Here is a 26,826-nt window from a genome sequence, read left to right as displayed (position 1 = left end):
AGTGAAATGTTGCCTCCTGCTAACACGTTGCGTATCAGGTGGTGGTGCAGTTAGCTGTGGCGTGTTGACAAAAGTTTTCCACATCTCTGCCATGCTAACCCTGCCCTCAGAGGAGCTGGCCGTGACACAGCTGCCTTGGCGACCTCTTGCTCCTCCTCTGCCTTGGCCTTGGGCTTCCACTTGTTCCCCTGTGACATTTGGGAATGCTCTCAGTAGCGCGTCTACCAACGTGCGCTTGTACTCGCGCATCTTCCTATCACGCTCCAGTGCAGGAAGTAAGGTGGGCACATTGTCTTTGTAGCGTGGATCCAGCAGGGTGGCAACCCAGTAGTCCGCACAGGTTAAAATGTGGGCAACTCTGCTGTCGTTGCGCAGGCACTGCAGCATGTAGTCGCTCATGTGTGCCAGGCTGCCCAGGGGTAAGGACAAGCTGTCCTCTGTGGGAGGCGTATCGTCATCGTCCTGCCTTTCCCCCCAGCCACGCACCAGTGATGGACCCGAGCTGCGTTGGGTGCCACCCCGCTGTGACCATGCTTCATCCTCATCCTCCTCCACCTCCTCCTCATCCTCGTCCTCCTCGTCCTCCAGTAGTGGGCCCTGGCTGGCCACATTTGTACCTGGCCTCTGCTGTTGCAAAAAACCTCCCTCTGAGTCACTTCGAAGAGACTGGCCTGAAAGTGCTAAAAATGACCCCTCTTCCTCATCCTCCTCCTCCTCCTCCTGGGCCACCTCCTGTTCCATCATCGCCCTAAGTGTTTTCTCAAGGAGACATAGAAGTGGTATTGTAACGCTGATAACGGTGTCATCGCCACTGGCCATGTTGGTGGAGTACTCGAAACAGCGCAACAGGGCACACAGGTCTCGCATGGAGGCCCAGTCATTGGTGGTGAAGTGGTGCTGTTCTGTAGTGCGACTGACCCGTGCGTGCTGCAGCTGAAACTCCACTATGGCCTGCTGCTGCTCGCACAGTCTGTCCAGCATGTGCAAGGTGGAGTTCCACCTGGTGGGCACGTCGCATATGAGGCGGTGAGCGGGAAGGCCGAAGTTACGCTGTAGCGCAGACAGGCGAGCAGCGGCAGGATGTGAACGCCGGAAGCGCGAACAGACGGCCCGCACTTTATGCAGCAGCTCTGACATGTCGGGGTAGTTGTGAATGAACTTCTGCACCACCAAATTCAGCACATGCGCCAAGCAAGGGATGTGCGTCAAATTGGCTAGTCCCAGAGCTGCAACGAGATTTCGCCCATTATCACACACCACCAGGCCGGGCTTGAGGCTCACCGGCAGCAACCACTCGTCGGTCTGTTGTTCAATACCCCGCCACAACTCCTGTGCGGTGTGGGGCCTGTCCCCCAAACATATGAGTTTCAGAATGGCCTGCTGACGTTTACCCCGGGCTGTGCTGAAGTTGGTGGTGAAGGTGTGTGGCTGACTGGATGAGCAGGTGGAAGAAGAGGAGGAGGAAGCCGAGAAGGAGGAGGTGGCAACAGGAGGCAAAGAATGTTGCCCTGCGATCCTTGGCGGCGGCAGGACGTGCGCCAAACAGCTCTCCGCCTGGGGCCCAGCTGCCACTACATTTACCCAGTGTGCAGTTAGGGAGATATAGCGTCCCTGGCCGTGCTTACTGGTCCACGTATCTGTGGTTAGGTGGACCTTGCTACAGATGGCGTTGCGCAGTGCACACTTGATTTTATCGGATACTTGGTTGTGCAGGGAAGGCACGGCTCTCTTGGAGAAGTAGTGCCGGCTGGGAACAACATACTGTGGGACAGCAAGCGACATGAGCTGTTTGAAGCTGTCTGTGTCCACCAGCCTAAATGACAGCATTTCATAGGCCAGTAGTTTAGAAATGCTGGCATTCAGGGCCAGGGATCGAGGGTGGCTAGGTGGGAATTTACGCTTTCTATCAAATGTTTGTGAGATGGAGAGCTGAACGCTGGCGTGTGACATGGTTGAGACGCTTGGTGACGGAGGTGGTGGTGGTGGTGTTGGTGGTACATCCCCTGTTTGCTGGGCGGCAGGTGCCAACGTTCCTCCAGAGGCGGAGGAAGAGGCCGAGGCGGCAGCAGCAGAATAGGCCGAGGCGGCAGCAGCAGAAGAGGTAGCAGGGGGAGCCTGAGTGACTTCCTTGGTTTTAAGGTGTTTACTCCACTGCAGTTCATGCTTTGCATGCAGGTGCCTGGTCATGCAGGTTGTGCTCAGGTTCAGAACGTTAATGCCTCGCTTCAGGCTCTGATGGCACAGCGTGCAAACCACTCGGGTCTTGTCGTCAGCACATTGTTTGAAGAAGTGCCATGCCAGGGAACTCCTTGAAGCTGCCTTTGGGGTGCTCGGTCCCAGATGGCGGCGGTCAGTAGCAGGCGGAGTCTCTTGGCGGCGGGTGTTCTGCTTTTGCCCACTGCTCCCTCTTTTGCTACGCTGTTGGCTCGGTCTCACCACTGCCTCTTCCTCCGAACTGTGAAAGTCAGTGGCACGACCTTCATTCCATGTGGGGTCTAGGACCTCATCGTCCCCTGCATCGTCTTCCACCCAGTCTTGATCCCTGACCTCCTGTTCAGTCTGCACACTGCAGAAAGACGCAGCAGTTGGCACCTGTGTTTCGTCATCATCAGAGACATGCTGAGGTGGTATTCCCATGTCCTCATCATCAGGAAACATAAGTGGTTGTGCGTCAGTGCATTCTATGTCTTTCACCGCTGGGGAAGGGCTAGGTGGATGCCCTTGGGAAACCCTGCCAGCGGAGTCTTCAAACAGCATAAGAGACTGCTGCATAACTTGAGGCTGAGACAGTTTCCCTGGTATGCATGGGGGTGATGTGACAGACTGATGGGGTTGGTTTTCAGGCGCCATCTGTGCGCTTTCTGCAGAAGACTGGGTGGGAGATAATGTGAACGTGCTGGATCCACTGTCGGCCACCCAATTGACTAATGCCTGTACCTGCTCAGGCCTTACCATCCTTAGAACGGCATTGGGCCCCACCATATATCGCTGTAAATTCTGGCGGCTACTGGGACCTGAGGTAGTTGGTACACTAGGACGTGTGGATGTGGCAGAACGGCCACGTCCTCTCCCAGCACCAGAGGGTCCACTAACACCACCACGACCATGTCCACGTCCGCGTCCCTTACTAGATGTTTTTCTCATTGTTATGGTTCACCACAACAACAAATATATTATTTGGCCCAATGTATTGTATTCAAATTCAGCGGGATATAAATTTGAGGCCTAGTATTTAGGCGCTGGGTGACCGGTATGGATTTAGTGACAGAATTAGACTTGGAAATGCACAGAAGCGTGTGTGTGAAGTTATTCTGAATGACCCTATGTGCACCTTCAATATTATATACCCTTTTAGGGATAGATTTCAAATAGCTCTGATATAGCAGAAACCACTAAATTATGAAATTGCTAAATTGGGAATTGTACTTCAACCCAGAACAAAAAATGTGCTTTGACGGACACTAAATATCTTGCCCAGCAACAACAGTACAGCGGTGGGTAACGAGAGATTTAGAGGGATTTAAATTTGAGGCCTAGTATTTAGGCGCTGGGTGACAGGTATGGGTTTAGTGACAGAATTAGACTTGGAAATACACAGTAGCGGGTGTGTGTGAAGTTATTCTGAATGACCCAATGTGCACCTTCAATATTATATACCCTTTTTGGGATAGATTTCAAATAGCTCTGATATAGCAGGAACCACTAAATTATGAAATTGCTAAATTGGGAATTGTACTTCAACCCAGAACAAAAAATGTGCTTTGACGGACACTAAATATCTTGCCCAGCAACAACAGTACAGCGGTGGGTAACGAGAGATTTAGAGGGATTTAAATTTGAGGCCTAGTATTTAGGCGCTGGGTCACCGGTATGGATTTAGTGACAGAATTAGACTTGGAAATGCACAGAAGCGTGTGTGTGAAGTTATTCTGAATGACCCTATGTGCACCTTCAATATTATATACCCTTTTAGGGATAGATTTCAAATAGCTCTGATATAGCAGAAACCACTAAATTATGAAATTGCTAAATTGGGAATTGTACTTCAACCCAGAACAAAAAATGTGCTTTGACGGACACTAAATATCTTGCCCAGCAACAACAGTACAGCGGTGGGTAACGAGAGATTTAGAGGGATTTAAATTTGAGGCCTAGTATTTAGGCGCTGGGTGACAGGTATGGGTTTAGTGACAGAATTAGACTTGGAAATACACAGTAGCGGGTGTGTGTGAAGTTATTCTGAATGACCCAATGTGCACCTTCAATATTATATACCCTTTTTGGGATAGATTTCAAATAGCTCTGATATAGCAGGAACCACTAAATTATGAAATTGCTAAATTGGGAATTGTACTTCAACCCAGAACAAAAAATGTGCTTTGACGGACACTAAATATCTTGCCCAGCAACAACAGTACAGCGGTGGGTAACGAGAGATTTAGAGGGATTTAAATTTGAGGCCTAGTATTTAGGCGCTGGGTCACCGGTATGGATTTAGTGACAGAATTAGACTTGGAAATGCACAGAAGCGTGTGTGTGAAGTTATTCTGAATGACCCTATGTGCACCTTCAATATTATATACCCTTTTAGGGATAGATTTCAAATAGCTCTGATATAGCAGAAACCACTAAATTATGAAATTGCTAAATTGGGAATTGTACTTCAACCCAGAACAAAAAATGTGCTTTGACGGACACTAAATATCTTGCCCAGCAACAACAGTACAGTGGTGGGTAACGAGAGATTTAGAGGGATTTAAATTTGAGGCCTAGTATTTAGGCGCTGGGTCACCGGTATGGATTTAGTGACAGAATTAGACTTGGAAATGCACAGAAGCGTGTGTGTGAAGTTATTCTGAATGACCCTATGTGCACCTTCAATATTATATACCCTTTTAGGGATAGATTTCAAATAGCTCTGATATAGCAGAAACCACTAAATTATGAAATTGCTAAATTGGGAATTGTACTTCAACCCAGAACAAAAAATGTGCTTTGACGGACACTAAATATCTTGCCCAGCAACAACAGTACAGTGGTGGGTAACGAGAGATTTAGAGGGATTTAAATTTGAGGCCTAGTATTTAGGCGCTGGGTGACAGGTATGGGTTTAGTGACAGAATTAGACTTGGAAATACACAGTAGCGGGTGTGTGTGAAGTTATTCTGAATGACCCAATGTGCACCTTCAATATTATATACCCTTTTTGGGATAGATTTCAAATAGCTCTGATATAGCAGGAACCACTAAATTATGAAATTGCTAAATTGGGAATTGTACTTCAACCCAGAACAAAAAATGTGCTTTGACGGACACTAAATATCTTGCCCAGCAACAACAGTACAGCGGTGGGTAACGAGAGATTTAGAGGGATTTAAATTTGAGGCCTAGTATTTAGGCGCTGGGTCACCGGTATGGATTTAGTGACAGAATTAGACTTGGAAATGCACAGAAGCGTGTGTGTGAAGTTATTCTGAATGACCCTATGTGCACCTTCAATATTATATACCCTTTTAGGGATAGATTTCAAATAGCTCTGATATAGCAGAAACCACTAAATTATGAAATTGCTAAATTGGGAATTGTACTTCAACCCAGAACAAAAAATGTGCTTTGACGGACACTAAATATCTTGCCCAGCAACAACAGTACAGCGGTGGGTAACGAGAGATTTAGAGGGATTTAAATTTGAGGCCTAGTATTTAGGCGCTGGGTGACAGGTATGGGTTTAGTGACAGAATTAGACTTGGAAATACACAGTAGCGGGTGTGTGTGAAGTTATTCTGAATGACCCAATGTGCACCTTCAATATTATATACCCTTTTTGGGATAGATTTCAAATAGCTCTGATATAGCAGGAACCACTAAATTATGAAATTGCTAAATTGGGAATTGTATTTCAACCCAGAACAAGAAATGTGCTTGAACGGACACTAAATAACTCGCCCAGCTACAGCACTAGGGACAGATTTAGCTGGATATAAATTTGAGGCCTAGTATTTAGGCGCTGGGTGACCGGTATGGATTTAGTGACAGAATTAGACTGGGATATGGCCAAAAAATGAACAGACTATTGCTGGTTAAATGCACTTGGTGTGACAGCTTCACCCTGATGTAGGCTTTAGCCAAAAAACAACCACACCATTGAGGGTTAAATGCACTTGGTGACAGGCGCAGCTTGCCCCTGATTTTGTATATGGCCAAAAAATGAACAGACTATTGCTGGTTAAATGCACTTGGTGTGACAGCTTCACCCTGATGTAGGCTTTAGCCAAAAAACAACCACACCATTGAGGGTTAAATGCACTTGGTGACAGGCGCAGCTTGCCCCTGATTTTGTATATGGCCAAAAAATGAACAGACTATTGCTGGTTAAATGCACTTGGTGTGACAGCTTCACCCTGATGTAGGCTTTAGCCAAAAAACAACCACACCATTGAGGGTTAAATGCACTTGGTGACAGGCGCAGCTTGCCCCTGATTTTGTATATGGCCAAAAAATGAACAGACTATTGCTGGTTAAATGCACATGGTGTGACAGCTTCACCCTGATGTAGGCTTTAGCCAAAAAACAACCACACCATTGAGGGTTAAATGCACTTGGTCGCAGCTTGTGCTGGCGCACCACAAGACACAAAATGGCCGCCGATCACCCCAGAAAAATGAGACTGACAAACGGTCTGTGCAGCCTAAAAACAGTGAGCAATTGAGGATCAGCAGCTCAATGATCCACAGCTGCAGATCGATCAGTTAATCAAGTCCTTTGGAGGAGTTAATCTGCCTAATCTCGCCCTACTGTCGCAGCCGCAACCTCTCCCTACGCTAATCAGAGCAGAGTGACGGGCGGCGCTATGTGACTCCAGCTTAAATAGAGGCTGGGTCACATGGTGCTCTGGCCAATCACAGCCATGCCAATAGTAGGCATGGCTGTGATGGCCTCTTGGGGCAAGTAGTATGACGCTTGTTGATTGGCTGCTTTGCAGCCTTTCAAAAAGCGCCAAGAAAGCGTCACAAAAGCGCGAAGAAAGCGACGAACACCGAACCCGAACCCGGACTTTTACGAAAATGTCCGGGTCCGTGTCACGGACACCCCAAAATTCGGTACGAACCCGAACTATACAGTTCGAGTTCGCTCATCCCTAATCATAAATAAGAATGGGATATTCAGATAAGACAAATGGTACTGACCAAAAAGATATAATATTGATGATATGATATTAAGCTCTTGAAAATGGCTCTGCTCTTTTCACATACTGTTTATATTATTACGCATCTCCTCACAATCCCCCGAAAACTACATGCATTTTAAGTATATGTGATGTGATATAATTTATACTACTGCCTGAATATCAAATATAAGGTCTTCACATTGGGGCCCAGTTGCCACGGATGTTGGCGTGCTTAATAAACTGTAGGTGCACTTAATAACACAGTAAATACTTGTAGTTTTTTACAATAATTTAAGTAAAACTCTCGCTTTAGCATTAAATGGATAATATTCTGTATGGCCTTATTTATCACTGTCCAGGGGCAGCTTAGCCTGCAGGGGTGTACCAGTTTACTCACCCTTCTGTTAATCTAGGCTTGGTTTAGGCCTCCAACAACCAGCAGTATTATCTAGTAAATAGTTCATGAAGGGAAGGACTAGCAGGATGCTTTTAGTACGATCACACTGGGATGACACTCCTCTCAGGAGGTCCACTGGAGTAGATGAATCATCGAGCTTTGGTTAATACTTTTCCTTTCTCTCTAAATAAATAGCATCTTTTGCTTTACTCGTCTAACTGTAGATGGCTGCTTCTCAATAATCATCCGTTGCAAAACCAAAATGTAAGTTCACATTCAAGTGCCAGTTACTTGTCTCCTGCTCACTGCTCCAAGGAGAGCTGGGAAATGTAGTTCTGCCTCCCCTAACAGCTGTAGAGAATTGATGACCATCCACTGTAGCTTTAATTGCTCTTATAAATCTCTTACAGGGGTTAGATATAAATATATTCATGGATACCTTTCATAAGTTATAATGCCTCATTTTGTCTAGGGAGCAATCATCATGGGCAATATAATGGCCGTAAGCCTATTAGTACACACAGACCCTGTCCTAATCACACAGGAAGACAAGTTACTTCACAACACTGAGCTAAAGAGCTGCCTCATCCAGCTGATGAGATCTTCAGCTGAATCTCTGTAGGAATGGAGGTCATGAGGTTGATGTACATAGAGGAGGGTGGGGGTGTGAATAATGAGCAGCAGCACTTGTATGCAGTCTCCATAACCACAGCCCCACATTACCACAGTCTGTGCTGTCCATCCTCTATTTACTTCAGTTGTCTCTTCATGAACTCCATTCCTGAAGATCTTATCAGCTGTATTCAGGATCATAATCCCTGATAAGCAGAGAGGAGGCTAAGGCAGCTCTTTAGCACGTGCTCTGAAGTAACTTGTCCTACTGTGTGATTAAGACAGGTTTTGTGTGTACTAATAGGAAAGCGGCCATTTTATTTCCCCTGATGATTGCCCCCTAGACAAAAAAGTATAACTAATAAAAAAGTATTTGGGAAAATATTAATAATAAAGTATAATTTAAGTATTTTCAGTAATTTTATTTTACTAATTCCCAGAGAACCTCTTTAAGCAGTTTCCTGAACACTGCCTATGAGAACAATGCTGACCGCGGCATACAGGGGGATTGCGGCAGCATGTACATCCCCATCAGGTCCCCGAGCTGCGGTGACAGGGACCCGATGGTTGCTATGGCAGCCCTGATGCCTTACACAGGCATCGGGACTGCTAGCTACGGAAGCCCAGGAGATCCAGCGCCCGGACTGGGTCTCCTAGGCAACTGTCAGTGTCTTACACTGTAAAACACTGACAGTTCAATGCAGCACACTACAGATGTATGGCGACTAAAAACATGATTTTTTTTTTCCTCAAAAATGCTTTGTGTAAAAGTGGCAAGAAATATAAAAAACTTTATAAAATTGGTATTTCTGTAATCGTACTGACCAGCAGAATAAAGATAATGTGTAATTCTTTCCTCACGGTGCTCGCCGCAATAGCAAAACCTTAAAAAGCTGTGACAGAATCACTATCTTTTGTTTATCCGGCTAACCAAAAAGCTAAAAAAGAGTGATTACAAAATGGATCAACTAAAACCAATGATGATAACGACATCCCAAAAAATAAAAGCCCTCACAAAGAAAATTTAAAAAATGTATAGTTCCCAGAAAATGGCTGTACTAGTACTCCAGAGGTTGTTCAATAGTAACATGGCGCCAGTAAACGAATCCATCAAAATCTGCGTTGAAAAAGCCACATGGCGTTCTTTCCCTTCTGAACCCTGCAGAGTACCAAACAGCAGTGTACCTCCACATTTATGGCATTTCAGTACCCAATAGAACTTGCCTAACATTTTAAAGGGCAAGGTGTGTCTCAGATGGTATATGCTGGGCACAGCACACAGGCACTGAAATGTGATATCTGTGGAAGACTTGCAATTTTCACTTTGTATTGTGCGCTGTGCATTAATTTCTGCAAACACATCTGTGTGAAAATTGCAAATCTGTGGGGTCAAAATGTTCATTACACCCCTTGGTACATACTGTGAGGGGTGCGGTTTCCAAAATGGGGTCACTTTTTGGAGGTTTATTTTTTCATTTCACCTCAGAGCCTCTGGAGTTATCAGCCAGTGCTGTATAAATCACCAATCTAGGTCACAAATGCACTTGGCGCTCTTTCTCTTCTGAGCTCTCAAATGTCCGGATACATCAGTTTATGACCACATATGTGGTGTTGCTGCATTCAGGAGGAAGAATTGGGTAACAAATTGTGAGGTCCTTTTCTCCTATAACCACTTAAAAAATAAAAAAAGCTGGCCCTAAAGCAACATTTTCTTTTTGAATTCTATGAAACGCCTAGTAGGTCAAAGTGCTCACTACACCCCTTGAAAAATTCATTGGGGGTGTAGTTTCCAGAATGGAGTCACTCTTTGGCTTCCTCTGTAGAGGTGTGCTTTCCCTTCTAAGTCCTGTGGTGTGCCCATACGGCAGTATTCAGTAGAAATTACGTAACAAATTGTGGGGTCTTTTTTCTCCTATTGCCCCTTGTGAAAATCAAAACTGTAGTGCTAAAGCAACATTTTATTGGAGAAAATGAAAATTTTCATTTTAACAGCCATGTGTCTCTAAATTCTATGAAACACATTTGGGGTCAAAGCTGTCAGTACACCCTTCAATAAATTACTTGAGGGGTGTCGTTTTCATAATGGCGTCACTTTTCTCTTGAAATGGGACCTGGTGCTTGAAAACTATTCCAGCAAAATCTGCCCTCCAAAACCCATAAGGCGCTCTATCCCTTCTGATCCCTGCCGTGTGCCCAGACACCTGGGGTGTTGCCGTGTTCAGGACTAAATGCTTAACAAAATTTGGGGTGATTTTTATCCTGTTACCTCTTGTGAAAATAAAAAATGCGGGGCTTATGCAACATTTTAGAGGAGGAAATGGAAATTTTTACAGCCATGTGTCTCTAAATTCTATGAAACACAGGTGGGGTCAAAGTGGTCAGTACACCCTTAAATTACTTGAGGGGTTTAGTTTCCAAAATGGGGTCACTTTTTGGGTGTTTCCACTCTAGGGGTAACCTCAGGGTCTCTTCAAATGTGACATAATAGCTAAAAACCATTTCAGAAAAATCCGCCTTTTCAAATACCATATGGTGCTCCTTCTCTTCTGATCCCTGCCGTGTGCCCATGCATTAGTTTACAACCACAAATAGGATGTTGCTGTGTTCAGGAGATAATGTTTTACACAATTTGGGGTGATTTTTATCCTGTTACCTCTTGTGAAAATGTAAAATGGGGGGCTTATGCAACATTTTAGTGGAGGAAATGAAATTTTTAATTTTTACAGCCAAGTTTTTCTAAATTCTGTTAAATGCCTGTGGGGGTCAAAGTGGTCAGTACACCTTTAAATAAATTCCTTGAGGGATGTAGTTCCCAAAATGGGGTCATTTTGTGGGGGTTTCCACTCTTTGGAAAGCTCAGGGTAACTCAGAGTCTCTTTGAAGGTGACATGGCGACCAAAAACCATTCCAGCAAAGCTGCCCTCTAAAAACCATATGGCACTTCTTTCCTTCAGAGACCTGCCGTGTGTCTAAACAGCAATTTACAACAACATATGGGGTGGTTCTGTAAACCGCAGAATCAGGATAATAAATATTGAGTTTTGTTTTGCTGTTATACCTTGCTGCCTTACAGCAAAAACTGGATTAAAATGTAAAATCTGCAAACAAAGTGACATTTTTAAATTTCACCTCCATTTTCCTTTCATCGTTGTGGAACAACTAAAGGGTTAACAAAGTAACGATATTACAAAGTAATTTCTACTATGTAAGCCCCACAAAGTGACTTCATAACTGAACTAGTCCTTAAAAAAAGGGTTTTGGAAATTTTCTTATTTAAAAAATTGCTTCTAAAATTGCCTTCTAACGTCCTAAAAAAAATTAAACTTACAAAATGTCGAGAAACCTAAAGTAAACCTAAGGGGAGTGTTAACTGATAACTATTTTATGAGGTATCACTATCCGTCTTAAAAGCAGAGAAATTCAAATTTAGAAAATAGCTAATTTTCTGTTCAGTTTTATTTTATTTTTATAAATAAAGGTGAAACATATTGGCTCAAATTTACTACTAACCTGAAGTACAATATGTCATGAGAAAACTATCTCAGAATGGCTCGGATAAGTTATTACCATAGAAAGTAACACATGTCACATTTGCAAAAAACTGCCTGGTCCTTAAGGTGAAAAATGGCTGGGTCCTTAAGGTGTTAACATGCCCTTTATGTAGCAAGCACAGGAATTGAGTATTATGCAGAACAGAAGTGGTGGTAGTGGCACTGATGAGAGTAGTAGTACTCACGGTAGCACTCCTCACGGTTGCGCTCCCTGGGCTGTGCAGTGATGGGAGGACACACCCTTTCTTCCCTTGTGACACACCCTGGACATTTGGGGGCTCCTGCCTGGTGGTGGCTGAGGTGACCTTTATGTTTGGTAGATGGTTGTAAGGCAGGAATGCAAGTGTTGGCGGGCCGGATGATGGATGATGGAGTCAAAGACCAGGCCCTTTTAGTTATAGTAAATAAAGTCTCTCTTTACTGAGTAGATGATGAAGGTTGTAGTACATATGCAAGCAATAGGCACAGTTCTCAGCGGTATGACAGAGGAAGATTCTCCCACGGGTTGTATATAAGAGGTGGCAATGATGATAGTAGTCTTTCCTGAGTACTCTCTAAGTACACTTTGAAATCTTCTCAAATAACTACAGGTGTGCAATTCCCACACTATTAACACTTTCTGCAATGCCCAGGCTTTAAAGGCAGTTCTTAGATCCGCATGGCCAGTCTGTCTCAGAATAAACCATTCCACAGGCATTAAAGTCTATTGCCATACATGAACATTTACCTTACTGACTTAGGCTTCTTTCACATTAGCATTAGGATTGTCCAGTAGGCAGTTTATGTCCGGCCGCCTCTCACCCTGGCAACCTAAGGCTGCTAGTTTTAACTATCTCATTCCAATTTTATCACCCTTTGGGATTCACAGTGCACAAATTTCATCTCAGTAAACATTTTAAAGTGGTGAACCTTAGTATTAATCATTAACAGTAATTTACAATATTAAAATATTAACACTTTAGCAGTGATCTGTACCCGTTACCATGCCAGAGTGACAGCCTGGGAGTATTAAAGGAGGGGACCCAGTATTAAAATGTGACCCTGCCTCAATATATACCCTGCTGCAAAACCCAAACTAAAGGGTGCACCACCTTGTTTAGGTGATCATTGACTAAGAAACACTTGCAGTTTAAACTATCTCTACTCAATCACATTGTTTTTCTGGTCTTGTTTTTTTGTTCTTTTATTTTTTTTCAATAGTGTATATATCTTTATGTGACTCCAGTTTATAGTTGACTCTGCACTCAGCTTTTTTGGAGGCCACATTGTCCGTCTATAATGGTCAAAAGCCAACAATGTGTCCTCCTAACTAGTCATCACTAGGGGGTTACAGCAATCGGATTCCCAATGATAAAACATGGATGGTATATCTTAGTGCTCATTAACTAATTTAACTAATTTGGTGGGTACAATCTCTCCTTGATGAGAGTGCCTTAATCAGCGTGTGGAGGCTTATAGGCCATACATGCTCCTCTAGAATTCTGGAAAGAAAGGGATGCAAATGACCTCTTAACAAGAACTGCCTCTTATGCCCCCAGATGTAAGGCAGCTATCCCATACGTCAATGTTCAACTGTTTAAATAGGCCTTGAGACATGACTTGGATAGTAAATAAGCCAGCATCTCATCTGCAGAACATTGACTTATAGGATACATCTGGTGGTATTAAAGGCAGAGTTTGCCAAGAGCTCATTTGCATCCCTTTCTTCACAGAATTCCAGAGGAGCATGTATGGCCTATAAGTCTCCTCACGCCGATAAAATGTCAATTTTTAACTGACTTTTTCACTAATGCCTCACTGAGAAGCAGACATTAAAAACTGTCTCATTTAATTGTATGGGAGCAATGGGCCAGTGAAAAACGGGTGTGTGATTATCCCCATAGACTACAATTGGTCTTAAAATGTCTGTTTTTAACTGTCATGTGCATGTAGCCTAAGGTGTTTTCCCCAAGGATAGATTGTACCTCCCATATCCTGACTTAGGCCACTCACCCAATTAAGCCAGTACTGATATGAGGGGCAATCACCCTGAAACAACTTTCTGCAGATGAGGTGCTGGCTTATTTAATATCCAAGTCATGTCTCAAGGCCTACTTAAAGGGAACCTGTCACCAGTTTTATGGTGTCCTAACTAAGGGCAACATAAATAAGTGACTGATTCGCTTAGCAAAATGCTTTCTTTAATTGACCCAGTCAATCTGCCAACATAATAATGTTGTCCTGAATATTCATGAGCTCCTGACTCTCCCCGCCCACCTGCTGCTGAGTGACAGTTTGTTTCTATAGGAATCAGCAGCAGGTGGGCAGGGGAGTGGCTATAGCTCTGAATTAAATATACGCTGGACTCAATGACATCACGCTGGACTCCAATCAGCTCATTAGCATGCAGCATCTTTGTGTATATATTATGAGGTAACCATCTGTCACACCAGTAAGTAAATACATCTAAGGTACTTTTTAGTAGTTAATGATTGTATATAATTAGTTAGATTATAATCAAATATCCACATGACAGGTTCCCTTTAAAGGGTCGAACAATGACTTATAGGATAGCTGCCTTACATCTGGTGGCACTAGCGGCAGAGCTTGTTAAGAGCTCATTTGCATACTTAACTAATTATGGTCACTAAGGTATACTAGTTATGACTTTTTGCGACATTAGTATTGTTACATATATTTTATTAACAAATATCTTTCATTTGCTGAATACATAATTTGGCGTATGGTGCTGACAATTTGATGCAGTAGTTAAAGCCTTAAATATATAACAACTTCCAAGTAGTTCCATTTATGCCTTTTATATCACAAATAATAAACAAGAGGATAAAGTGACCGTAACCTGGTTACTCCATATCCCATTTAACTGAAAAAATATAATTTATTTTAATTTTTTATGGACTGATTGTAGGTTGCAGTGACAGAAAAGCTGCTTTAAAAAAAAGTTAAAAATAAGAAAACTAATTATTACATGTCACTATTTGTGTGAGAATCCAGACAGAAAATGCTGAACATTTTGTAAGTAATTTTAATTTGACAGATATATTGGGGGTGATTTACCAAGCTGAAATATGCCTAAATTACTAAACGGTTAGCTGTTCTGCTATCTGCGACTTTGCCCTGCTCACACCAGCTCTAAAATTGTGGCGGGGAAGGGGACGGCCTGGCAGGCCAATCTCATTCCGCATATTCTATGCCTGTTTTAGGCATAGAAAATGGTCTAAATATAAGACAAAGGCACTCCATAACAGACAAAATCATAGGTCCACGTGACATATGTATACATATTTAAGCATCACTTATGGGTGCCATGGTATTCATATGCATTTACTTCCCCCACTAGTAATGACACCACCATAGTGACCCTAAGTAGTAATAAAGTCCCCAAAGTGTGCCCCAGAAGTAAATGTCCACTTATAGTACCCTCAATAGTAATAAAGCCCCCATAATGTGTGCCAGTAAAAAATGCCCCCCTTTAGTGCCCCCAATAGCAGTAATGCCCCCTTATAGTCCCCACAGTGCTCACCCCATTATAATAATGGCTTGATCCCTTCCCCCAAAAAAGTTGCCCAACAGCATGCTGCCAAAGAAGAATAACAAACTCAAATGCTCACCTCGATGCCTTTGCAGCCTAGCTCAGATGGTGTGATGATGATGATGTCATCACGCTGCCTGCGCCCGCTTCTGATTAGCTTCAGGCCTAGTACCTGTAGAGAGAGTGAAAAGTGAAGAGAGGGGCAGGGAGACATCGGCTCCGTGCCCTAACACAACACTTACCTCTTTCACCATCCCCAGGACAGCGATACAGTTGAATATCAACGGGATCCTGATGCAATGCTGGATGCTATGGCAGTCCTGCTTACCCCTTAAGGTATTTGTACCGCAGGTTGAGAACCACTGCTCTACACTGTAATACAATATTTAGCGAAATATAGCATAATTTTATTCTGCATGTAATTGGACCCATACAGAGGATAGTTTAGATGCAATAGTGTCCCACAGGCCTCTTGCACGCGGCCGTTCCTCAATTTGCGGTCCCCAATGCACAAGCCCCATCCGTGCGGCAGCCGCCGCGACGGATCCAGACCCATTCAACTTGAATGGGTCAGTGATCGTTCCGTACCGTGATGCGGGGAGCACACGGCCGGTGCCCGCATATTGCGGACCCGCTGTTTGCGGGACGCAATACGTGCTACAGCCGTGTGCATGGGGCCTTAAAATGGGCCAAACAGTGCTTTTTCATGTACTGTCATTTTCCAGTATGGACAAAGCTGCTGCAGAAAGTACATATGCATTACAACAGGTAGTGGAAAGCAATGCGGCAGGATATCAGAGACATGCTGATTTGTGCATAGCGGACAATTACTATACCTGTGAAGGCGCCCTTACTGTCTATGGCTTGAAAATGGAATAGCAATAATGTACTTAAAAATAGTTAGATATTATGGACGTCTTTTGAGTCCTAGCAGAGTAAAGTTCTATTGTTATATATATATAATGTTTTCAAGTGCCTAGGCGGCATTAGCGCATTAGAATGGTTAACCGATACCAAATTCTACTTACAATGCCTACATTCCTGCTGAGGGTGCCTTTTTTCCATGTGGATTTTCATGTGGGAAAACCCACAGCGTAAAATTGTACCAGCAAAGTGAATGAGATTAGTACACTTTGCTTTTTTCTTTTGTGTGGAAGTCGACCTACCGCGCGGATGTTAAAATCTGCAGCACGTCAGTTGTTTGTCCGATTCTGCACCTTATGTAGAGTGGTTTTCCCCATAGACTTCAATGCTTATATTAACAGAAAATCTGCACCTAAAAAATGCACTAAAACCGATATAAATATTGTACATTTATGTGCCTTTTTTGTGTCGTTTTGTGGATTTTCTGCACAGTTTGCAGGTACCCTGACTCCTTCTAGGGTGCCCCTAGAGGAGCAAACATACCAGGTTTAAATATGTTGGTAAGAAATAGCCAGAGATTACTGTGTACTGATGTCTGATGGCTCGCATTCCCTCTGCAATACATTGAATCAGAAGAGTAGCAGAGAAGGCTGCGGCAGGAAAGTATCTCCCGTACAGCACTGGCTTAGTATTATGCAGTTGTGCAGGTGCCGCTGTGTGCGCAGTGTGAAACAATCATAGCTGCATTACATGTCTCTCTCCTCGCTCCTAGAATTAAGGTACTTATACTAGAAATGACTCCAGTACAGACTGCTGTGCATTTTTATTTTTGCAGACACGGGCATCATTTGGTGCTACTTCTCTCACATCGCAGAAATATTTGGAAGGTAAGTAAGGGTAATGGTTTTGCTGAGTCTCAAGTCCTGCTGAGCAGCCTGAAACGTGGCTCATAAACATTTTAAACAGCTGAAAATCCGATCCTCAACACGGCACTGCAGAAGAGCAAATGAGCTACCTGGAGGATCGTCTGCCTTCTCGTTCCTCGTCCTTTCAGCCCTAGTCTTTCCCTGCCAACTGGCATTTAATAAAATGAAATTTCTAATTGAAGCTGGCATGTTCTGCACAACACAGTTGTCAGCTATAAAACAGGAGGGCGGGCGAAGATTAGGGATAATACAGTTTAGAAACCTTTAGCTTCCTCCTTTCTTCTTAGCTCCATGAATAATTAGTGGTGATTTGCCAAATTTAGAATGTGGCTGCGCTCTACAGCTTTTGGCTTCATCACAGGATGATTATATCTAATTGATAATTTGAACAGAGTGTTAAGTGCATCTGTATAACCCCATAAGTAATGGGAGCTTGATATGCATTGGTGGAAATTTAATTTGAGTGTGTCTGACTAACCGCTACCAGTATGAACCGATATAAAAAAAGAGGAAACAAGTATGTAAAAAAACAGGAAAACCTACAGCCACAGAGGTAAGAGTTTTGTTCAAAGGGTTGACCACTTCTTAATGTTTTTTTTCAGGATTTAGCATTGATTGGCCAAGTTTAGGATAAGCCATCAATGTTTGGGGGTCCAGCCTTTTCTCCACACAGTGCATCTATTTCCTTACATCTGTCTGGTACTGTTGTCCAGTCCCATTAGCTCCATTTATTTGGATGAGGCAGACAGCTAGTAGAACATAAGGGCGCTGCTGATCATCCATAACAAGGGTCCATGGGCTTTTCTTGCACAGGGCTTCTGCTGTCCATGTGAGACAGTACATAAATATAATGTACTTCTGACTTGATTTTCTGAGAGGTAGACTTTATCACCTGAAAATGATCTAGCCAATGGTTATGTTAATAAATAACCATATGATCAGAATACCTCTTGGGCCTTAGGCACACAGAATTGCCTTATACACAAACCATATTTGGCAGCATACAGAGTGGCCGCGGGTCAGTATTATGAACCTGTAGCTACTTTTGTGGCTATTTTTTGCAAGAGAAAGGTAATTTATTTTTTCACGCTCCCCTGTTTGAATGGAGCGGCAATTAAAAATTTGCGTTACTGCTCTTTTGGTGCTGCCTGAAAAAGCCAAGCGCTAGCACATCTCTGGCAGTCCTATAGAGTTGAAATGGCACCTGACCGCAGGGGACACCTGGCACTAAAGACTGCGATCAGCAATAACACCAATCACAGACATTTCATCCCTTAAATGCCACTGTCAAATGTGACCACAGCATCTGAGAGTGAAACACCCTGGAGCCATTTGTATCAGAGGTGAGAACGCCTTCCCTCGTTAACATATACAGTACAGACCAAAAGTTTGGACACACCTTCTCATTCAAAGAGTTTTCTTTTTTTTTATGACTATGAAGGCATCAAAACTATGAATTAACACATGTGGAATTATATACATAACAAACAAGTGTGAAACAACTGAGAATATGTCATATTCTAGGTTCTTCAAAGTAGCCACCTTTTGCTTTGATTACTGCTTTGCACACGCTTGGCATTCTCTTGATGAGCTTCAAGAGGTAGTCACCTGAAATGGTCTTCCAACAGTCTTGAAGGAGTTTCCAGAGATGCTTAGCACTTGACGGCCCCTTTGCCTTCACTCTGCGGTCCAGCTCACCCCAAACCATCTTGATTGGGCTCAGGTCCGGTGACTGTGGAGGCCAGGTCATCTGGCGCAGGACCCCATCACTCTCCTTCATGGTCAAATAGCCCTTACTTTCAAAGTTTTCCCAATTTTTCGGCTGACTGACTGACCTTCATTTCTTAAAGTAATGATGGCCACTCGTTTTTCTTTACTTAGCTGCTTTTTTCTTGCCATAATCCATATTCTAACAGTCTATTCAGTAGGACTATCAGCTGTGTATCCACCTGACTTCTCCTCAACGCCACTGATGGTCCCAACCCCATCTATAAGGCAAGAAATCCCACTTATTAAACCTGACAGGGCACACCTGTGAAGTGAAAACCATTTCAGGTGACTACCTCTTGAAGCTCATCAAGAGAATGCCAAGAGTGTTCAAAGCAGTAATCAAAGTAAAAGGTGGCTACTTTGAAGAACCTAGAATATGACATATTTTCAGTTGTTTCACACTTTTTTGTTATGTATATAATTCCACATGTGTTAATTCATAGTTTTGATGCCTTCAGTGTGAATCTACAATTCTCATAGTCATGAAAATAAAGAAAACTCTTTGAATGAGAAGGTGTGTCCAAACTTTTGGTATGTACTGTATATATATATTTTTTCTTTTACAATAGAACTCTATGGTGAGTGCATGCCACTGTATGGCATCAGTCTGAGGCATCCATTAACGTATACGTGTTTTGTATACGTTAAACGGATGGCAAAAAAGTGATGTGAACGCAGACTTAAATGTCTAATTTGTAATTTTATGGTCACTTCACCACCCCTAGAGATAAAATTGAATAAAAAGTGATCAAAATGTCATAAAAAACTAACAGCTCCATAGGTGCAACTATAAAAAAAAGTTTTGGGAGTCAGAATATGACAGTGAAAAGAAAAATATAATTTTATGCAAAGTTTTAATTTGTTTTCAGTATTAAACTACATACTATAAAATCATACTGACCCAGAGAATGAAGGTAACAGGTCAGTTTTACCACATAGGGAACACCGTGCCAATAGAAAGTACAACTTGTTCCGCAAAAAACAAGCCCCCATACAGCTATGAGAACGGAAAAAAGTAATGACTCCAGGAAGGCAGGGAGTTAAAAAATAGAAACACAAAAACTGAAAATGACCCGGTCCTAAAAGGGTTATAGAAGAAATAAGTTACCAGTTCTATATATTAAGTAGGAAGGGTTAAAGGGTAGAGAACCTTCTAAATATAAAATTCTAGCATACAGTCTGTTGCTTTTTTTAGTGGGTTGTCCCAAATCATGAAGAATTGGGTCAAAGGTAAGCAATGTTATTAAATAACAGAAGATTAATAGTAAAATAGGGCCCCCAAATGCTGAAATATTGTCCTAAGAGCAGAGTGCTGCACCACTAATCACTGCTGATGCTGCTATGGTCCTTTTAGTGAGTGAATAACATTACTATACCATTACTGAATAAAAACCACTATAGAAACTCCAATAATACCACCATGTAGTGACCATATAGTGGTCTGATGCCAGATCTACACTGGTGCTCTGCGGATCATGTGAATGAATACAGTACAGATGGATCCACTGATTCACAGTGGATGTCTTTTCCAGCCATGATCTGTGTCAGCAGAGTATGCTGGCCCATTATTTTTCTAGTACCCTTCCAACCTACACCGACACTTGTGATGCTACCTCCAAATGTGTGTCGGTTACTACCAGGGGCGTAGCGTGGGGGGGGCCGGAGGGGCCGTTGCCCCGGGCGGCAAATTGCAGGGGGCGCCAGGCAGCCGAAATTTCAATGAGGGCTACGGGAGCCTATGGCTCCCGTCCCCTCCGTTATGCCCCATAGGCTTCAGGCCTAGTGGCCTGAAGCCTATAAGGCAGTAGAGCGATGCAGGACTCGGTCACGATAACCTCACTGTGACCTCCTGCGTCGGGTCTCGCGAGATGACGCGATGACGCGGCGCAGGAAGGCACAGTGAGGCGTTCGTGACCGCCTGCGGCGGGAACAAGCAGGGATGGAGATGGGTAAGTATTTTTTTTTATGTTACCTTTCCTAATTGCAGTCCAGCGGCTCTGGGGGCAGTATGGGGGGTGGGAGAGGACTGGAGCAGAAAGGCTATGGCATTGGCATAGTAATAAGAGGGGGCCAGTACATTAATAACAAAGAGGGGGACATTATATTAGCAAAGAGGGGGCCAGTACATTAATAACAAAGAGGGGGACATTACATTAGCAAAGAGGGGGCCAGTACATTATTAATAAAAAGGGGGGCATTATATTAATAATAAAGAGGGGGCCAGTACATTATTAATAAAAAGGGGGGAATTATATTAATAATAAAGAGGGGGCCAGTACATTACTATTAATGACCCCCTCTTCATTATTAATGTAATGGCCCCCTCTTTATTATTAATGTAATGACCCCCTCTTTGTTATTAATGTAATGACCCCCTCTTTGTTATTAATGTAATGACCCCCTCTTTATTATTAATATAATGACCCCCTCTTTACTATTAATGTAATGACCCCCTCTTTGTTATTAATGTAATGACCCCCCTCTTTATTATTAATATAATGACCCCCCTCTTTATTATTAATGTAATTGCCCCCTCTTTATTATTAATATAATGACCCCCTCTTTATTATTAATGTAATGGCCCCTCTTTGCTAATATAATGGCCCCCTCTTTATTATTAATGCAATGGCCCCCTCTTTTTATTAATGTAATGGCCCCCTCGTTGTTATTAATATAATGGCCCCCTCTTTATTATTAATGTAATGGCCCCTCTTTATTATTAATGTACTGGCCCCCTCTTTGCTAATATAATGGCCCCCTCTTTATTATTAATGTAATGGCCCCTCTTTATTATTAATGTACTGGCCCCCTCTTTGTTATTAAAGAGGGGGCCAGTACATTAATAATAAAGAGGGGGCCATTATAATATACAGGGGGAATAATATTATGGGGAATGAAAGCTATCTGTCTGGCTCTAGCTCAGTATTGGGGGGCAGCAGGATGACAGTGTTGAGACACCAGGAAGGAGAGCATGATAGTAAAGTGAGGAACCTAATTTTTTTTCGGTGAAACTCTGCAGAGACGAGAAGCGGCTGAAAGAAGTTATCATGGCGGTCTTATCTCTGAATGAAGACGTCGAGGAGAGTCTACATCACAGGAGACGTCACTGGATGTAACAGGTATGGTGCGGTATTCTACTGTAATAATAATGTCCATCCACATATCTGTTTCATGGTAGGGTTGAGGGAGAAGATTGAGAATTTGGCCCATACTGCCGCATTCTGGCCCCAGACTTCAGGTCACACTGTGTGTGTTCTGAATTCTGGGGCCTCACACCCATCTACTACATTATCTGTACTCAGAGAGTTATCTCTGTGTTATCTGAGGTGTTACATAGGACTGCTAGTGATCTACTATAGTATCTGTTAAAAGTGGCGTGCCTGGGGTAGGCGCGGGGGGTGGGGGGCGCAATTTTTGGCTTGCCCCGGGTGCTGGCAACCCACGCTACGCCACTGGTTACTACCCATTTACCCCTATTACTCTATCTGATGTGTGTCATAGTACCCTCAAATACTGTATTTCAGAAATAATAGTGTCAGAAGTACTGTATAGCGACCCCCCCCCCCCCCCCAAAAAAAAAAGAAGAAAGAAATAGTGTCACATAGACAGCACCTCTGAAAAAATTTAGGGAAATACAGTAAATAGTTCATTGGAAATATAATACTACCCCAGATAATAAAAATTTGCACCATCCTAAAAGTGCCCTACACATTAATACACAGCAATAGCGCCTCTCTTAGGCCCCACACAGTAATAGTTTGCCTCTTAGTGACCCACACAGTAGTAATACTCCCTTGGTACCCCCTAGAAAAATAATGAAGCTGGGAATTTTTATTGTGTGGGGACGCAAAGAGGGTTTTGGGGCAGAAATGGGGTATTATTATAATACTTCCTCCCCAAACAGTAATAAATACTCTCAGATAGGACATAGTAAGTGCAGTGTGAAGAGACTCCTAATGTAGGCTCCAGGGCCAGCACTTCTGGGCAATTCAGGAAAGAAATAAAATGAAACCTAGTGTACTTCCGCGTAAACTGAAAATCATATCTGAAAATGTTCTGTCTGCTCTTCTGGTTTAAGTAATCTTACTCTAACATATTCCTCTGTGCATGGAGTATATGTTGTATTCCGGGAGACGTCCACTCAGGAGCGCTGTGTGCTAGCATGTTACATTTGTCTTTGTCAGGCTGAGATTTTGTCCTTCACGCTCCAGCGTTCAAGGCCTGTGTAGTAATAATGCCTGCCGCTGTTTCTGTGACCCCCCGAGTGTATAATATCCTGTATTCATTTCCTGCACAGGAACGTCTGCCACTGTCCTTTCAAGCGTCCATATCACAGGAGACCTGGGAAGGCAGAGCGTGTATTCCTTGGGAGTACTTTCCCCCTTCAGTTGACCGCTTTAATGCCTATGCCATTCATGGCTCTGGGCTGAAGAGAACGTACGAGGCACTTTATCCTGTCCCTGAAAAGGAAGTACAAGAAGGCCAGCAACCTGACTTGTAAGTGTCCCAGGTACTGATGTGGACCTCTGCTTTCTTCATGTGTGTACAGTGGTCTGAAGGCAACACAAGTAACGAGGGAAACAAAAGGCACGGCAGGAAGAGACCTACAGCTACAGGGAATCCCTGACTGGTGACATCGCAGTCACGTTATTAGGAAGTAGTGAAAGTTGTCGAGCAGTGATGTGATTAATGTAGCACTAACCAAAAGAAATATATAATAAAGGTGTTAAATAATGTCCCCGCAACATAAGGTCCACATTGCAGACTATAATGAGATGTCCATGTCAACACGTTCAAGAGATTCTGTTCCTATATTTTCTGTCTTTGTAAAAATCTTAGATAATTAGTGAGATCTACCGAGCCCATTTAAGAAGCAATTTAGTCCAATAAAATGAAGTCAGAAACTGATTGCTAGCAACCCTGTTTGAACGGCTGTAACTAGTAGCCAGTAACGTGACATCGTATTTTATCTTAGGCACATCTGCCGTCTGTAGCATATAGCATCTGTCGTGTAGTGAAATGATGGGGTCTGTCAGGTACTGTTGTGACAGATCAATCACAGGGGCTGTGCAGCGACTTATATTCATGATCTATCCTCTGGATTTCATTGTTTGCTAACTGCTTTCCAAGTGCGCAAACGTTAACATTTAATATTCCATCTGATAACTCTGATCCCAACCATTTAACCCTTCAGATGCTCTGGTCATTAGCGACCACAGCATCAGAGTGGTTAGACAGAGGTAGGGGGCAATCTTGACTAGCCATGGGAGTGGGGGTTGCAGGAAGTCGCTATAGTTATGCCTCTGTCTTTATTGGTCCTAAAGGTCAGAGTAAGCCGTTTCTACAGTATCTGCCAAAATGAACTCCTAACGGCAGTTACTGTGAACTGTAATACGGCAATTACAACCATAAAGAAAGTTATGATCACGTTATTTTTTTTTTTTATTACAGACACAAGACAAAATTTGGCAACGATTCCCGAGAGCGTAGAAATATAGGGGGTCATTTATTAAGACCGGTGTTTTAGATGCCGGTGTTAATAACCCTGTGCGAGGCACCGGCCAGCGCCAGTCTAAATGTAATCCATCTTCCTTGCTGTCTCACATTTATACCATTTTCTACGCCTAAAACAGGCCAGCCCGTCCCCTTTCCCGCCCACGCTATGCCCACTTTTTTAGACCTGGCGTGAGCGGGGAAGAGTCGCAGATTGCAGCGCAAAAGTTATACGCCTTAGGATCCGTTCAGAATGCATCAGTTTGCCTCCATTCCGCTCTGGAGGCTGCTTGCAGCGTTTTGATGTCCGCCTGAGGATGCGGAGCCAAACTGATCCGTCCTGACTTACAATGTAAGTCAATGGGGATGGATCCGTTTTCACTGACACAATATGGTGCAATTGAAAACTGATCCGCCTCCCATTGACTTTCAGTGTAAGTCAAAACGGACCCGTTTGCATTATCATGGTAATGCAAACGGATCCGTTCTGAACGGATACAATCGTTTGCATTATAGGTGCGGATCCGTCTGTGCAGATACCAGACAGATCTGCACCTAGCGCAGGTGTGAAAGTAGCCTTATATCCACGTATTTCTGGATAGTAAATGACCCCTATAATTTTCCCGAATGAAAAGTGTAGTGACATCTACCTGGGGTCTGTGTCCATCTCTCTTTATGTTTCTCTACAAATTGCCTCTGGCAGTATTCTTAGGCAGTGGATCAACAAGACTTTTTTAAGCAAGCTAGTCCTCGTCAAACTGCACTTGATCACCCCTTCTCCAGCTGATGGCTCATTGCTAGATATAAAAAACCATAATGGATTCTTGTGAAATAGAGTACGTAGAATGTGAGTGAGGTTGATCATTTGTGAGATGGGTCTCATGTGTCGTGTTCACATCTACTGTACATTGTAAGTGAAGTGATGGCTGTATGCTATAGAGAATGTCACCTGCATTCTCTTTATTTTACAGTCACCGGTTGGAGTATTTCAGGCCTTTTAACTTCAGTGTCTTGATGGGTGAAGAATGGAAGGAGCCTGCGTCCAGCCTCTGGAAAATGTAACTTGTTGTCACACCTACAGTACATTTATACTTTAAATGTCTTCAAATTATTCCACTCGTGATCCTTTTAAATATCAGCCTCTCCGCCTGTAGAAAAACAACCACATATATACGGATATATATATATATACCCGATATCATATGTCACTAATGTTTACTATATGGCAATGCTCTTTTATATTGTTAGATTCAAACCAGCACCTGGATCTGAATACTTTTGTAATTGCATGTAATAAAAAAATGATAGCTACTGAGTTATTCAATGTAATGTAGCTGTCTAGTTTGGAAGCCCACACTAGCTGCAGCCGACAGGACACACCTTCTGGGAAAGGACACGCTCCCTAAGCTGTCAGCTTAAAATACTTCTAGCAGAAAAATTGGAGCAATGAATGGGGAGATCTCTGGATGTATGTGAGGCGCAGGGCTGGTTTTAGCTTTGTTACAAAGAGGTTATCATATACTAGATTTTGGATGATTATAATTTTTTACATTAATCATGGCATAACTCCTTTAAAGGAACCGTGTTTCAATAAAGACTACCAATTTCGAAATCTTGATCTATTTTGTAGCTCCGTTATTTATGCTTTGATAAAGGAAATCTACCACTCAACCACTGTTGGTCGATCATTTCATAAGGGAATTCTGTAATGGTTTGGTTCCTCTGAAACCCAGGAAAACAACTAACCCAGACAATGCAGAGTCCCACGTGTGAAAAGACAAGGCATACCTTCTTAGTAAAATCTTATAGATTCTATAAAACATGTTGGTGACCAAAAAAAAAGGGGGTTCACAAGAACGTTTGACACACTTGATGTGTATTGAACTGAGTTGGTTCTGTTTTAAAGCATATGTGACTGTAACATCAGAGGAAATGAGAAAAAAACATGACTGTGTATAAATCATCTGGAGGGCGGTACTGTTACATAATGCTATTCACAGTTACATCTAATAAATATTCAACTAGTTAATAAATGTATGTAAATATTTGTAATCATTTTTGGCAAATTAAAAATGATATAGTGTTTAACCCCTTCACGTCTGCAATCTGTATATATACGTGATAGCTGCACATACCCCGTGCAGCTACCACGTATATAAACGTTCTGGCAGCTCTTTAACCACCTCCGGACCGCCTAACGCAGATGTGCGGTCCGGAGGTGGCAGCGCTGCGCACAGTCACGCATATACGCGAATATGCGCGCGCGCATGCGCAGTTCGCGCCGGCATTTCGCACAGCAGTATTTCGTCAGCAACCTGCCAGCCAATGATCGTGGCTGGCAGGTTGCTGATTTTTAAAAAATCCAATCAAAGTGCCAGATAGCACTTTAGATTTGTAAATATGATCTGTTATATGGCTGGCCTGCTCCTCTGCTGGTTCTTTTCGTCGGTTGGATCCAGCAGAGGAGCAGGCTTCACAGTGAGTACACCAAACACTACACTTTAGCCCCTGAT

The 26,826-nt window shown here is 43.1% G+C and overlaps 1 protein-coding gene across 3 annotated transcripts in view; it reads left to right on the top strand.

The window, feature by feature from the left end:
* Positions 1 to 25,929, top strand: part of LOC122943330 (UPF0462 protein C4orf33 homolog) — a 158,558-nt gene extending 132,629 nt beyond the window's left edge. For 2 of the 3 annotated variants that reach the window (XM_044300991.1, XM_044300998.1), the window contains 3 exons: positions 16,960 to 17,011; positions 23,118 to 23,317; positions 25,285 to 25,929. In XM_044300991.1, coding sequence (XP_044156926.1) covers positions 16,960 to 17,011; positions 23,118 to 23,317; positions 25,285 to 25,375 — 343 coding nt within the window. In that variant the 3' untranslated portion in view covers positions 25,376 to 25,929. Of the gene's footprint in view, positions 1 to 16,959; positions 17,012 to 23,117; positions 23,331 to 25,284 lie in introns of all 3 variants that reach the window. The other variant, XM_044301007.1, reaches the window with a different exon arrangement.
* Positions 25,930 to 26,826: the final 897 nt, after the last annotated feature.

This window comes from Bufo gargarizans, chromosome 1 (genome assembly GCF_014858855.1).
Source record: "Bufo gargarizans isolate SCDJY-AF-19 chromosome 1, ASM1485885v1, whole genome shotgun sequence".
NCBI lineage: Eukaryota > Metazoa > Chordata > Amphibia > Anura > Bufonidae > Bufo > Bufo gargarizans.
Note: the sequence above shows the minus strand (reverse complement) of the source record. Positions and strands in the feature narration are given on the sequence as shown.